Source organism: Phaseolus vulgaris, chromosome 4 (genome assembly GCF_000499845.2).
Source record: "Phaseolus vulgaris cultivar G19833 chromosome 4, P. vulgaris v2.0, whole genome shotgun sequence".
NCBI lineage: Eukaryota > Viridiplantae > Streptophyta > Magnoliopsida > Fabales > Fabaceae > Phaseolus > Phaseolus vulgaris.
Window position 1 is genome coordinate 43,978,337 of NC_023756.2, and position 14,626 is coordinate 43,992,962.

Below are 14,626 nucleotides of genomic sequence, written 5' to 3' on the forward strand. Positions count from 1 at the left end.
GGTATTTCAAAATCATATTTAATTAAAGTTGTATTTAATATAGGCAATGGTCCTTAGAACATTGTTACTTTAACCCATGTTTTTTAAATTGTGGATATTGTAAACCACATTTAATTAATTCATTGATAAAATTAGAAAGAAAACTATACTTTTGAATTCCAAATGTACAAGAATTTGCTTTGTTTTCCATTAACTAACACGTTCCCAGATCTGAATCACAAGTTTCCAACAATTTACAAATTTAAATCCAAACCAGTTGTAAAATCAAAATTCAAATTATTATCATTAATATTATTATTATTATATTATTATTATTAACATTATTATCAATATTATTAATATTCTTATATATTATTGTTAATGATAATAAAAAAATATTAATAATAATATTTTGGTGGGTCCATGTCCGTTTTTCTTACCTGACAAACAAATTTCTAATATGGATCAGAATGTTATAATATATATTGTATTGGTTCTTTAAGAGAAAAAGAGAATTATTTGGGATGAGTTAAGTGAGGTAAGAAAGAGTCATCCAATAAAGATGTGGTGTGTACCTGTAGATTTTAATTCTATTAGATTTGTTGGGAAAAGAAGATGAGCTCTAATTTCAATTATAGTAGTGAAATATGAAGTCTTAATAATTTTATTGAAGCTTCTAGTCTGGTGGATATTCCATAGGTGGGTAGAAAATATAAACCCTCCAAATCTTAACATACTTAATATGCATTTCAAAAATTTAATATAATTTTGTTATTATTAGCATAAATAATTTAGATACTAGAAAAACAACTATAAAAATATAAAAACTGGAGGAAAGACCTAAAATCATGAAGATACATACATGATTAAAGCTCAATATGGAAACAAGTTGGGTTTATGAGAATCAAAACACATCATTATTAATATATGGAAATATCCCACTCATACCCTAGGTGAGTTGGTGCTCAAAATAAAAGCAAGAAAACAAAAAGAAAAAAACCTAGGAAAAATTCGCATGTGGTGAACAAACCTATGCTTTGTAACAAGGAGTGGTTTTGAGATTGAGAAGCATTTATATCTTTGTCTACTTTCTTGTTGCTATAAGGATCATCAAACTGAATGTCCTCCATGTTGTTATTTTCCTCTTTGAATACATGGATTCCTGTTGCTTTAACAAGTGAGGTCTGTATCACACCTTCATATGTAACCTCCACATGCTTCCATTCCTTTTCTAAAGGTACTTCAACCAAATTACTATAGACAATTAGCTTTTGTACATCAACGAGGAATGTTTGATCCAATTCAATCATCCTCCCTGTTTCGTTGAAACAAAATGTTTTTGATTCTTGAACTTTGCCATCAATGAACACCATAGGTCTAATGAAATCATAGTCATGCATATCACACACAGGTGCAAGAAGAAGAGAAAGAACTTTGGAAGGAAACTTATTACGAAACCAGAAAGAACATGAAGGTCCACTGCTTTGGTGATCAAACCACTCTGGAATACTTGTTCCTGGAAACCAGAATTCAGTTTTTCCAGCCTCGTGCAATTGCTGTTAGTCATACATAATTCATAAAGATCTCATTAGCTATAACAAATAACAAACATCAAGAGCACTACGTATTATCAATCAGAAAAATATTTAAAAAGCAAGACAAAACCTTATTCAGAAACATGCTCGAGGAACTCAAGGATATACAGTTTATTGTCTTGAAACGCTTTAATTTTGGTGGAATCCCTCTAATTTCTTGAAGACGCTTGCAATGACTCACATCAAGAGTGTGGAGGTTGTGAAATTCTTTGATGCATTCATGAAGGAATTTAAAATTATTTTTCCTTAGCAATAAACTACGCACTTGTGCCAACTGCATGAAACCTGCTGAAAAGAAGTGATCATCCAGGTTGCAAGACGAGGCCACAAACCAATTTACGTTTGAAGAAACCATTGAGCCTATGTTATCTTCACCCTCTTCTGTTTTTAACCATTGCCACTCCTTGCAATTAATAAAAATAATACCCAACAACTCAGGCATTATGACAATGCTACTTGGTAAGTCAACCATTTGACATGACAAGGTTAAGTATTCTAGTCGAATAAGGTTTTGAAACGAAGATGGCAATTCTTTTATGGGAAGCTCCGCCACTCGAAGTACCCTTATATTTCCCATCTTTCCTAGTATTTCTGGAAATTTCTCTAGATTCAAACAATATGAAAGTTCTAGACTTTCAAGACTGGGCAAGTTCAGAGGCGGAAAACTTATAAGCTTGCTGCAACCTTTCGCATTCAATATTTTCAGTTTAGTCATAAAACCAATTGAGTCGTGAACTGCAACTAAGCTGTCACACTCTTTGAATGAAACTTCCTCCAAATTTTGGAGATCAGACATATCAGGTATCTGTGTTAAAAATTTGCACTGGTCAAAATTCAAGACAATTAGATTCTCGAACTTCTGCGAAGAAAATAAAGAGAGAAAAAATAATAATTAAGAATTGAATGAATAAATGTTTTTATCAGTTTACAATATGAAGAAAACACTATTTGAACTTGCCTTCAACGAGCCATGAAACCCAAATGACACAAAGTATCTGTAGTTAACTTGCAGATGACGAGTTTATTTGGAAGAAAATTTGATGGTAAACAATTTGAAGGGTATCCATGCCATTCCAGAACGCTCAAACTCTCTGGAAAATAATTGGGACCTTTGGAAAATTTACCATTTCTAATGATAAGTATTTTAAGGTTTTTCATCCTTTTCAAGGCGTTTGCATTCCATTCTAGTGTTTCTTCTTTCTCACTTGCAGACAAATCCAGACATATGATTTCAATTGTACTAGTTCCCTGTTGATGCAAAAGTCACATTCACGAATCAACAAAATTTACATGTTGAGAGAAGTTTAAAAATTTAGTCCGACAAAATAACTTTGCAAATTGTCAAGAAAAAACAATACTATGATGTGAAAGATGACAAAAACATATTGAATCAAAGATATAAAAGCAAAACACTTACTGTGTTGTGTTTTAAAACATGAATGATATCTTTAGGTAACCATAATCTCCTGCGTTTCCCTGGCTCTTTGTGTGACTCTTGCTGCTCAATTTGCCTACCCATGTCCTCAATCAAATCGTGCATTTCAACTACACTACACCAAACCTTTATGAGAGATTTTTCTACCAACACCGCAATATGATGTTTCATGTTGTTATCATAAAGAACACCAAATATATGTTCAACTTCTGTCAGATCACTTCCTTTGAAGCAACAAGCAATGTCAAGAAAAACACTTTTTTCTTCTTCTCCCAAAGCATCAACACTTACTTTAAGTATCTTTAGGATTTCACCATTAGGAATTCTTTTGTAATGTTCAATAGCAGACTTCCATTTCTCCACACTTTTTCCAACCAAGTTGGAACCTATTACTTCTAAAGCCAAAGGGAGACCAGAAGCATAAGTTGCTACACGTTTCAAGACGTCCTCGTAACTTGAATCAAATTTTTCCCTTTTGAAAGCATTCCATATAAGCAATTGAAGAGAATCATTGTTGTTCAATTCCTTCACCTCATAAGTTCTTTCAACCTCATGAGATTTGAGCAGTTGTTCGTCCCGAGTGGTAATGATAACTCTGCTGCCGGGACCAAACCAATCGGATCTTCCAGCAAATGCTTGTAATTGCTTTCGCTTGTCAACATCATCTAGAATCAAGAGAACTTTCTTCCTACGGAGCCTTTGTTGTATCACTGAAATTCCTCGTTGCACACTTGCTAAGTTGATGTTCTTCTCTCCAAGTATTTCGGAAAGAATGAGGGTCTAGAGGTGTTTTAACCCATGTTTATTTGATTCTTCTCTAACATTTTGAAGAAAACATGAGCCATCAAAATCATCAACAATCAAATTATACACTTCTAGAGCAAATGTTGTTTTTCCTATCCCTCCCATTCCATGGATCCCTATCATGTGGACAACATCATCAAATCCAACATCCAAAAGTTTCTCCACTTTCAGCACTTGTGACAATAGGCCAACTGGGTGATCCGCAACATGTAAAGGAGCACGATTAATCACCCTAGAAACCCGTTCAACAATTCTCATAATAAAGTTGTGCTGATATTCATCTCTGTTTCAAAACATTAAAGCTTTATGAAGTTAAACTATAATCATTGTATAAGTGGAATGACACTGATATTATATTAAAAAGTGATTTTTAAACTTAAATCAGCCTAATAAAACTGAATTATAAGATGAAGTTTGTATTGACTTATATATTATGAAATTTGTATTCACTTATATATTATGAAATATTCTAATTTCTAATCGTATTAAAAAGATCGGTAAGGTGTGTACCCATCTTTAAAATGATAGCCAGATAAGTCAGCAACTTGACGCAGAGCCACCTTCCATTTCTGCAGCTTTTCCTTCTTAGCTTTGAACCTCTTTTGATGCTTAGCCAGTGCTTCTTCATAGCTACCTTTCTGGTGTCTTACATGAGAAGGATCCACGTTATAAAAGACGGGTATAACCAAGAGGCCTTTAGTCTTGCAGTGAAGGATGGTAGCGAGTTCATCCAAGCAAAAGGAGGAAGAAGCATAGTTGGGAGAGAGGACAACTATGGCAATCCTAGACTCTTCAATTGCCTTCACAAGTGTTGCTGTTATTTCTTCTCCGCTTTCAAGTTTGTCATCATCAAAGAAACTGTGAATTCCCTTGTCACTAAGAGCTTTGAAGAGATTGGCAGTGAAATTATAACGCGTGTCTTCCCCTCTAAAGCTCAGGAACACATCATAGGTGAATCCATGGGAACTTGAAGTTGCCATTAGAACAAAGTCTACAGAGTGATAATGGTTATGCAGATGAATCAAACTTTGAATAAATGTGAAAATGGAAAACTATAAATAGTGTGTGGTCCTGTTGTACAATAAGCGCGTGAAACTTTTGAAAAAACACTGTTAATTTACTTCATTTTTGGTCAACACAACAATTATCAATTCATGTTTTAAAGATTATACATTTATTTTATATGTAAAAAATCTTTTTTGCAACAATATTTTCTGAAATGTAAAACATTTATTTTTACATAAGTGATTTTATTTAGATTAATTGTGAGTTTTTTTGTCACATTCATTATTTACTATTATTTTTTAGTTTTTGCTCAATCCTGATTTTTATTTTCTTTTTACTTAGGTACTCTAAAAAGTATTACACATTTACAATGAATTTTCTACCAATTTAAAACTTAATCTACCAAATAATATTTTTAAAATAAAAATAATTTATCTTGATTTCAAATCTGATGCTATTCTTGTTTGTGTTGGAGATCCCACATCGATTAGAGATTAGAGTGTTTCATTGTATATAAGTGGATGCAGACCTCACCACATTGAACCGATTTTATGAGGTTGAGATAGACTTAAAGTCCACTTTGTAACAGTTTATTTTTCTGCATATCAAAATCTTAATATCCACAGCGTCCGTAAGTTCAATTTAGAAAAAGCCTAAGAGTGTGGATGAGCATGATAGAGTTTCCTATGAAGCTTCCTTTACGTTTATTTCTTTCCATGTAACACGCATTTCACTATTGTATCCATTGCAAACTTTGTATGCTTCGAAGCAAGTGGATACATTGTTTCAACTATTATTTAATTAAGATTTTTAAAAGGAAAACAAAGAACTCAGGTTAATAAAAATATTATTAAAAATATTTAATAACCTTTTTTAATAAAGAAGTAACGTTTTAAAAATATTAGTAAAGTAATATTTTAAAAAATATATAACATTATAAAAATATTATTAAAATTATAGTGATTTTTAATAAAAAGATGACATTTTAAATTCTTTATTAAAAATGTTTAGTAATATTTTTTAATAAAGGTAACATTATAAAAATAACACCAATATACATATTTTTTAACATTTAAATAAGTATTATTAAATTGTTTAATAGAAAAAAAAATGTAAAGATATATGCATATTGGCATTAAATTGATTTCCATATCAAGTAATATTTCAGTGTTTTTTTTTCTATAAGTAAATTAGTAATAAAACTTTGTCAACATAAAACTAGTATTACTTTAATAGATTTTGAATGTTTGAAAGTGAATCTTTACATGTACTCTATCAATAGTCACTCAATCAGACTTCCAGAAAAATAATGATTAATTATTAATTTTATCCTTAGTTCATTGCGTATCATTTAATTTTAGGATTATTTATAACCACATAAAAAGCCTACATTAATTCATAAAAAATTCTATTTGAAATAAGTAATAGGAATTGATCCAGTGTATTCAATCCAAATTAGAGTTATGAATTTAATTAAAAAAATAATTGTTGAATCTTAAATTCAATTCAATACCTAATTGGAAGATTTTCAACGAACAAAAATCAATTACACTTCAAAAACATTGAAATCTGAACATTTATAAACATACCAAAAAAAAAATCAAATCTCAACCAATGATCTAAGAATCAAATAAGAAAATTAACCTAAGAATCTAAAAAGTATTTATAAGTATCTGACCTAAATGGAAATACTTAATATATTTTGATGTCAGAAATAGGTTTTGATATATCAAATGCTTTATAACACTTTCTCTTCATGCTAAGAAAAATGCTAAATATCTAAGGATTCAGTTTTAAGAAGAAGATCTTATGAATTTCATATTTGAGGAATCAATGTGAATGATTCTTTTTGTTGCATCAATATCGGGTAGTTCAGAGCATTATATGTTTTATTTATCCAAAATACAAACGAGTGAGAAAAATTAACTTTAATCCCAATCCTGTTAACTGAACTTTCCTAACCATTTACTTTTGTTTTTATTTAAATATAAATGCAAAAATCACTTAGACAATGTCAATATATATTGAATCAAATTATTGTACATATTTTAATATTTAGTAAGTGTTACGAAGTAAAATTTTAAGAGAAATTGTTCCCATTGAGTTTGACATCCATCTATTTAGACAAAATATTGCATCTGACTCGGTACACTTGCAGAAATAACAAACATGAGACTTGTGTGTTGACCTTATTGACCTTAGAGTTTTGACTTCCTTAATAAGCAAGGTTGAATGTTTACTTGCAAAATAGGATTCTGAACTCCAAGTCAAATCCTAGTTAGGCCCAAGAGTAGTTCACTTATGTTATGCTTATAATTTTTACAAAAAAGAAATTACTAATCCTATACAAAAATATTTTATTCCTATTTACATTTTTACAAAGCGAAAAAAAGAAAAGTGAGGTTAATAATTCACACTTCATAAAAGAAGATGATTAAGAACCTGATGACAACTATGAAGATGGTTGGGACTTTGACAATATTGATAACTAATGTATAATATTTTTTCATATTATTTGACAACCAATATGAGAATATACCCAACTTAATAATATGGAAGATAACACATTCACATTTGTTATTGCTACAATATCGTTGTAGACAAATATAAACCTAAAATCTTAACATATTTAAGATACGTATTAAAAACTTAATATAATTTTGTTATTATTAGCATAAATAATTTAGAAACTAGAAAAACAACTATAAAAATATAAAAAAACTTGAGAAAAGGCCTAAAATCATGAAGATACATACATGATTAAAGCTTAATATGGATACAAGTTGGGTTTATGAGAATCAAAACAAATCATTATTAATATATGGAAATATCCCACTCATACCCTAGGTGAGTTGGTGTTGAAGCTAGTAAATAAAATAAAAAAGAATAAAAGCAAGAAAACAAAAAGAAAAATACCTAGGAAAAATTTGCACGTGGTGAACAAACCAATGCTTTGTAACAAGGAGTGGTTTTGTGATTGAGAAGCATTTAGATCTTTTTCTACTTTCTTGTTGCTATAAGGATCATCGAACCGAATGTCCTCCATGATGTTGTTTTCCTCTTTGATTACATGGATTCCTCTTGCTTTAACAAAGGTCTTTGTCACACCCTCATATGTAACCTCCACATGCTTCCATTCCTTAAACTTGTAGATTCTTGATCCAAATATAAACAAATTACCATCCTCACGTAGCCCTTTTTGATCAAAAAGGAATGTTTGATCAAATTCACGCTTCCCCTCTTCGTTGACACAATATAAGCCTGAATATTGCCTTTCACCATCAATATACAACTCAGGTCTAATTACATGATACTTCTCTTTACCCTCAAAATGAATAACAAAATTAAGAACTTTGGCAGGAAACTTAGCACCAGACAAAGTACTTAAAGATCTTTCGAGATCAAACCACTCTGGAACACTTGTTCCTGGAAACAACAATGCAGTGTCTCCAGCCTCGTGCAATTTCTGTTAGTCATACATAATTCATAAAGAACTCATTAGTTATAACAAACATCAAGAGCACTGCGTATTATCAATCAAAAAAGTATTTAAAAAGCAAGACAAAACCTTATTCAACAACATGCTTGAGCTCGAGGAACTCAAGGATATACACTCTGCTGCATAGAAATGCTTTAATTTTGGTGGAATCCCTCTAATTTCCTGAAGACGCTTGCAATGACTCACATCAAGACTGAAGAGGTTGTGAAATTCTTTGATGCATTCAGGAAGGAATTTGAAATTATTTCCCTTTAGAGATAAAACACTCATATGTGCCAACTGCATGGAACCTGCTGAGAAGAATAGATCATCCAGGTTGCAAGACTCGGCCCAAAAATGAACTACCATTGAGCATATGTTATCTTCACCCTCTTCTGATTTTACCCATCGCCACTCCTTGCAGTTTCTAACCCTAATATTCCACAACTCAGGCATCATGACAATGCTACTTGGTAAGTGAACAATTTCACATGACAAGCTTAATTCTAAGAGTCGAAAAAGGTTTTGAAATGAAACTGGCAATTCTTTTATGGGAAGCTCTTCCAATCGAAGTACCCTTATGTTTCCCATCTTTCCTAGTATTTCTGGAAATTTCTCTAGATTCGAACAATATGAAAGTTCTAGTCTTTCAAGACTGGGCAAGTTCAGAGGCGGAAAACTCATAAGCTTACTGCAACCTTCCGCATTCAATATTTTCAGTTTAGTCAAAAAACCAATTGAGTCGTGAACTGCAACTAAACTCTCACACTCTTTGAATGAAACTTCCTCTAAATTTGGGAGATCAGACATATCAAGTATGTGAGTTAAAAATTTGCAATGGTCAAAATTCAAGACAGTTAGATTCTCGAACTTCTGCAAAGAAAATAAATAGAGAGAAAAGAATTAAAAATCGAATGAATATATCAATTTACAATATGAGGAAAACACTCTTTAAATTTACCAAATGACGTCAAGTTGCTGTTAGTTAACTTGCAGATGTTGAGTTTATTTGGAAGAAAATTTGATGGTAAACAATTTGCAGGGTATCCATGCCATTCCAGTACACTCAAACTTTCCAGAAAATAGTTGGGACCTTTCGAAAATTTGCCATTTCTAATAATAAGTATTTTAAGGTTTTTCATCCTTTCGAAGGCATTTGCATTCCATTCTATTGTTTCTTCTTTCTCACTTATAGACAAATCCAAACATATGATTTCAATTTTGCTAGTTCCCTGTTGATGCAAAAGTCACATTCACGAATCAATGAAATCCACATGTTGAGAGAAGTTAAAAAATCTTATCCGAAAAAATAACTTTGCAAATTGTCAAAGAAAAAGAGAGAATACTGTGATGTGAAAAGATGACAGAAAAATATTGAATCAAAGATATAAAAGCAAAACACTTACTGTGTTGTGTTTTAAAACATGAATGATATCTTTAGGTAACCATAATCTCCTGCGTTCCCCTAGCTCTTTGGTTGACTCTTGCCGGTCAATTTGCCTACCCATGTCCTCAATCAAGTCATGCATTTCAACTACTCTACGCCAAACATTAACCTTTATGAGAGATTTTTCTACTAACACCCCAATATGATGTTTCATGTTGTTATCATAAAGAGCACCAAGTATATGTTCAACTTCTGGCTGATTACTTCCTTTGAAGCAACAAGCAATGTCAAGAAAAACACTTTTTTCTTCTTCCCCCAAAGCATCAAAGCTTACTTTAAGTATCTCTAGGATTTCACCATTAGGAATTCTTTTGTAATGTTCAATAGCAGACTCCCATTCCTCCACACTTTTTCCAACCAAGTTGGAACCTATTACTTCTAAAGCCAACGGTAGACCAGAAGCATAAGTTGCTACACGTTCCAAGACGTCCTCGTAACTTGGATCAAAATTTTCACTTTTGAATGCATTCCATATAAGCAATTGAAGAGAATCATCCTCGTCCAATTCCTCCACCTCATAAGTTCGTTCAACCTCATGAGATTTTAGCAGTTGTTTGTCCCGAGTGGTAATGATAACTCTGCTGCCGGGACCAAACCAATCGGATCTTCCAGCAAATGCTTGTAACTGCTTTCGGTTGTCAACATCATCTAGAATGAAGAGAACTTTCTTCTTACGGAGCCTTTGTTGTATCACTGAAATTCCTTCATGCTCACTTGCTAAGTTGATGTCCTTCTCTCCAAGTATTTTTGAAAGAAGGATGCTTTGGAGGTGTTCTAGCCCATGTTTGTTTGATTTCTCTCTCACGTTTTGAAGAAAACAAGAACCATCAAAACACACAGCAATGAAATTATAAACTGCTAGAGCGAGTGTTGTTTTTCCGATCCCTCCCATTCCATGGATAGCTATCATGTGGAATCCATCACCAGATTCAACATTCAGAAGCTTCCTTAGTTGTAGCACTTGCGGCCCTAGTCCAACTGGGTAATCCGCAACATGTAAACGACGAGGATTAATCTTGTCGCACACCGAGTCCACAATATTCCCAATAAACTTGTATTCGTATCCATCACTATTTCAAACAAAAAGGTTTAAACGAAGCCCTTTAGTCCATGTCATTAGAGAAGTAAAACATAATCCAATAAAAATTATAAAGTAAAGAGATTAGGACAGTGGTGTACCCGTCTAGGAAGTGATAGCCAGATAAGTCAGCAACTTGACGCAGAGCCAGCTTCCATTTCTGCAGCTTCTCCTTCTTAGCTTTGAACCTCTTTTGATGCTTAGCCAGTGCTTCTTCATAGCTACCTTTCTGGTGTCTTACATGAGAAGGATCCACGTTATAAAAGACGGGTATAACCAAGAGGCCTTTAGTCTTGCAGTGAAGGATGGTAGCGATTTCATCCAAGCAAAAGGAGGAAGAAGCATAGTTGGGAGAGAGGACAACTATGGCAATCCTAGACTCTTCAATTGCCTTCACAAGTGTTGCTGTTATTTCTTCTCCGCTTTCAAGTTTGTCATCATCAAAGAAACTGTGAATTCCCTTGTCATCAAGAGCTTTGAAGAGATTGGCAGTGAAAGCATAACGCGTGTCTTTCCCTCTAAAGCTGAGGAACACATCATAGGTGAATCCATGGGAACTTGGAGTTGCCATTACAACAAACTCTATAGAGTGATAGTGGTTATGCAGATGGAAGCAAACTTTTTAATGCATATGAAAATGCCAAACAATAGCGTGTGGGTCCTGCTGTTACAATAAGCGCGTGTAACTTTTGAAAAATATCTTTGTTACTTTCTTTCTAATTTCCTTCAATTTTGGTTTCAACACAATAATTATCTATTCATTTTATAAATATTATACAATATAAACTCACATATTTTATATGTAGAAAATATTTTTTGCAACAATATTTTCTGAAATGTAAAACATTTATTTTTACATAAGTGATTTTATTTAGATTAATTGTGAGTCTTTTTTGTCACATTCATTATTTACTATCATTTTTTAGTTTTTGCTCAATCCTGATTTTTCTTTTTCTTTTTACTTAGGTACTCTAAAAAATATTACACATTTATAATGAATTTTCTACCAATTTAAAACTTAATCTACTAAATAATATTTCTATATTAATTTTGTACATCATATGTTTCTAAAATGTCATATTGTATTATCTATCTTCTTTCTTTCTTTTTTTATCAATAATAAATAATATAAATAATAATAAAAATAATAATATTAGGTATTTCAACTCTAATAAAACAAACCTAATAAATTGGTATAGAAAAAAGTCTAAGAGTGTGGATGAGCATGATAGAGTTTCCTATAAAGCTTCCTTTACGTTTATTTCTTTCCGGTAACACGTATTTGACTATTGTATCCATTGCCAATTTTGTATACTTCGAAGCAAGTATATATATAAACTGAAGAAGATACATTGTTTCCACTATTATTTAATTAAGATTTTTAAAATGAAAACAAAGAACTCAGGTTAATAAAAAATATTATTAAAAATATTTAATAACCTTTTTTAATAAAGAAGTAACATTTTAAAAATATTAGTAAAGTAATATTTAAAAAAATATATAACATTATAAAAATATTATTAAAATTATAGTGATTTTTTAATAAAAAGATGACATTTTAAATTCTTTATTAAAAATGTTTAGTAATATTTTTTAATAAAGGTAACATTATAAAAATAACACCAATATACATAATTTTTTAACATTTAAATAAATATTATTAAATTGTTTAATAGAAAAAAAAATGTAAAGATATATGCATATTGACATTAAATTGATTTCCATATCAAGTAATATTTCAGTGTTTTTCTCTATAAGTAAATTAGTAATAAAACTTTGTCAACATAAAACTAGTATTACTTTAATAGATTTTGAATGTTTAAAAGTGAATCTTTACATGTACTCTATCAATAGTCACTCAATCAGACTTCCTAAACTCAATTTGTGCACATCCTAACGGGAACAAATGAAAATTCTTCTCACCATATCACAAAATTCAAAACATAACAATGATTTATACTTGATATTTATGTTAACGATCGACCAGAAATAATTTTTTCATGAATAATTGGTTAGCATAAACAAGGGGCTTTAATGATAGTTAGTTTCCAACAACATTATGTGAACTAAAAATATGTGTTTGTGTCTATTATAAATCAAGTGTTAGTACACAGTCACAGTAAACAGAACTTGCTGAATAAACTTTCAATCTAACCAACATAAACATTGACTATAAACATTTCTTACAAGTCATACAAGATCACAACTATAAGATGGTCTTCCATATTCAAAGAGATATTGGCTTTAATTTTCAACGACACAAATCCATTAACAAAAAAGACCCCACCTACTTCATCAATGGAGATACATATTTAGTAGTTTTCATAATCTAAACTCAAACACTAAATCTTTCAAATATAGATACATTTATAGTTTCTGCACTGTAGGCCCCAACACCAATTTCTTTTTCTATCACAGAATGTACTTAACATAAAACATCAAAGCCTTCCAATGAAGAGGAACACAACAAACATAAAAGGGTGGAAATAAAACATACAACATGTGATGAAATGGCGAATGAATTTACAAATAGGACTATCACATTGCTGCAATACCACAAGAAACAAAGCTACACTGTTTCATCAACAACCAATTGATCACACCCACCCAGCTGCAAAATAAATCACCTTACAGCACCTTACAACATGCACATGACTAGTAACAGTTGCATTTAAATTATTAGCAGAAGAACCAAATAACCTGAAAGTTGTTACCCATTAATCAACACTGTAAGAATGTTTTGATATAAACGAAATCTGACATCAAACTAAACAGAAATACTTGTCAATACAATGCAACAGTTGAACTATTGGCATTACAAATTGCAAATATTGTGGACAATATGAACTTTTGGTTTACGTTTTCCTATTTGTTTCCTTTACACTGATTTCTCTACTGGTGTGAGATGGATTTCATTAACAAACAATTAAAATAATAAACAAAACAAAGGAAACAAAATACTTATATAGAATCAACAATAACCAAAGAATTCTTATGAATGAAAACTATGATCTTATAATAGATTACAAACTCATGCTTATGCTGAAAAATATGTGATAATCACAGATACAAATTCACTACATAATTTATTTTCATGCTAAGATGAGATCATGGAAAATAGCTAACAACTTTTGCTCATAAGTGTCCACAACAGCATACAAAACCCATAAGCTTTATAGAATAATAGAAATAATGAATGGGGAAAGTAAACCTAAACACAAAACAGCTATAAAAAATAAGTGCATGACTAAATGGATATAAAGATAAAATGGAGATTGCATACATGCTTGTTAACATCTAATTAACTGAACATAGGACAACAACTATAATTAAGATATAAAAGTACTCTAATAACAAATAAAATAAAATAAAACCATTCATGCATGTTGTATAACTCTGCCAAGTGATAATATGGCATCCAATTCAGAAAGAGGTCTAAAAGTCAAGGAATTTTTCTGAGTCTTTTTTTTAAGGGCGATTAGGACTTGGGAAAACGTATACTCTATTACTTCTCACCCTTCATTTATTTCTTTTAGTATCATCAATTAAGCTATTTTCTATGTTTTCTTTATGATTCCCCAGATCTAAGAGGAAAGAGAGTGGTTCTGTTTGAGAGTATTGCACATACATATACTCATGTTGGTTTTAGTTTTTCTAAATGAATTTTAAAAGGATTAATGAAAATCTATTATGTTGATCTTAAACTGTTGTGAGACTCAATATTCCTTACAGGAATCAGACACACAGGTTTTGATCTAACCCAGTGGGATAAGGGTTTATTGTTGTAGTATGCAATCCTTTATGA

At 31.2% G+C, this 14,626-nt stretch overlaps 1 protein-coding gene and 1 pseudogene across 1 annotated transcript; both read right to left on the bottom strand.

Annotated features, from left to right (window-relative positions):
• Positions 1 to 944: 944 nt before the first annotated feature.
• LOC137838889 (disease resistance protein Roq1-like) lies at positions 945 to 4,797 on the bottom strand (annotated as a pseudogene).
• A 2,835-nt stretch (positions 4,798 to 7,632) lies between these two features.
• Positions 7,633 to 11,410, bottom strand: LOC137838890 (disease resistance protein Roq1-like). Its single transcript, XM_068648100.1, has 6 exons — positions 10,923 to 11,410; positions 9,703 to 10,813; positions 9,229 to 9,528; positions 8,387 to 9,169; positions 7,765 to 8,284; positions 7,633 to 7,682 (listed from the first exon to the last, which is right to left on the bottom strand). Exons 1-6 carry the CDS (start codon positions 11,390 to 11,392, stop codon positions 7,633 to 7,635), a joined length of 3,234 nt encoding a protein of 1,077 aa, XP_068504201.1. The 5' UTR covers positions 11,393 to 11,410.
• Positions 11,411 to 14,626: the final 3,216 nt, after the last annotated feature.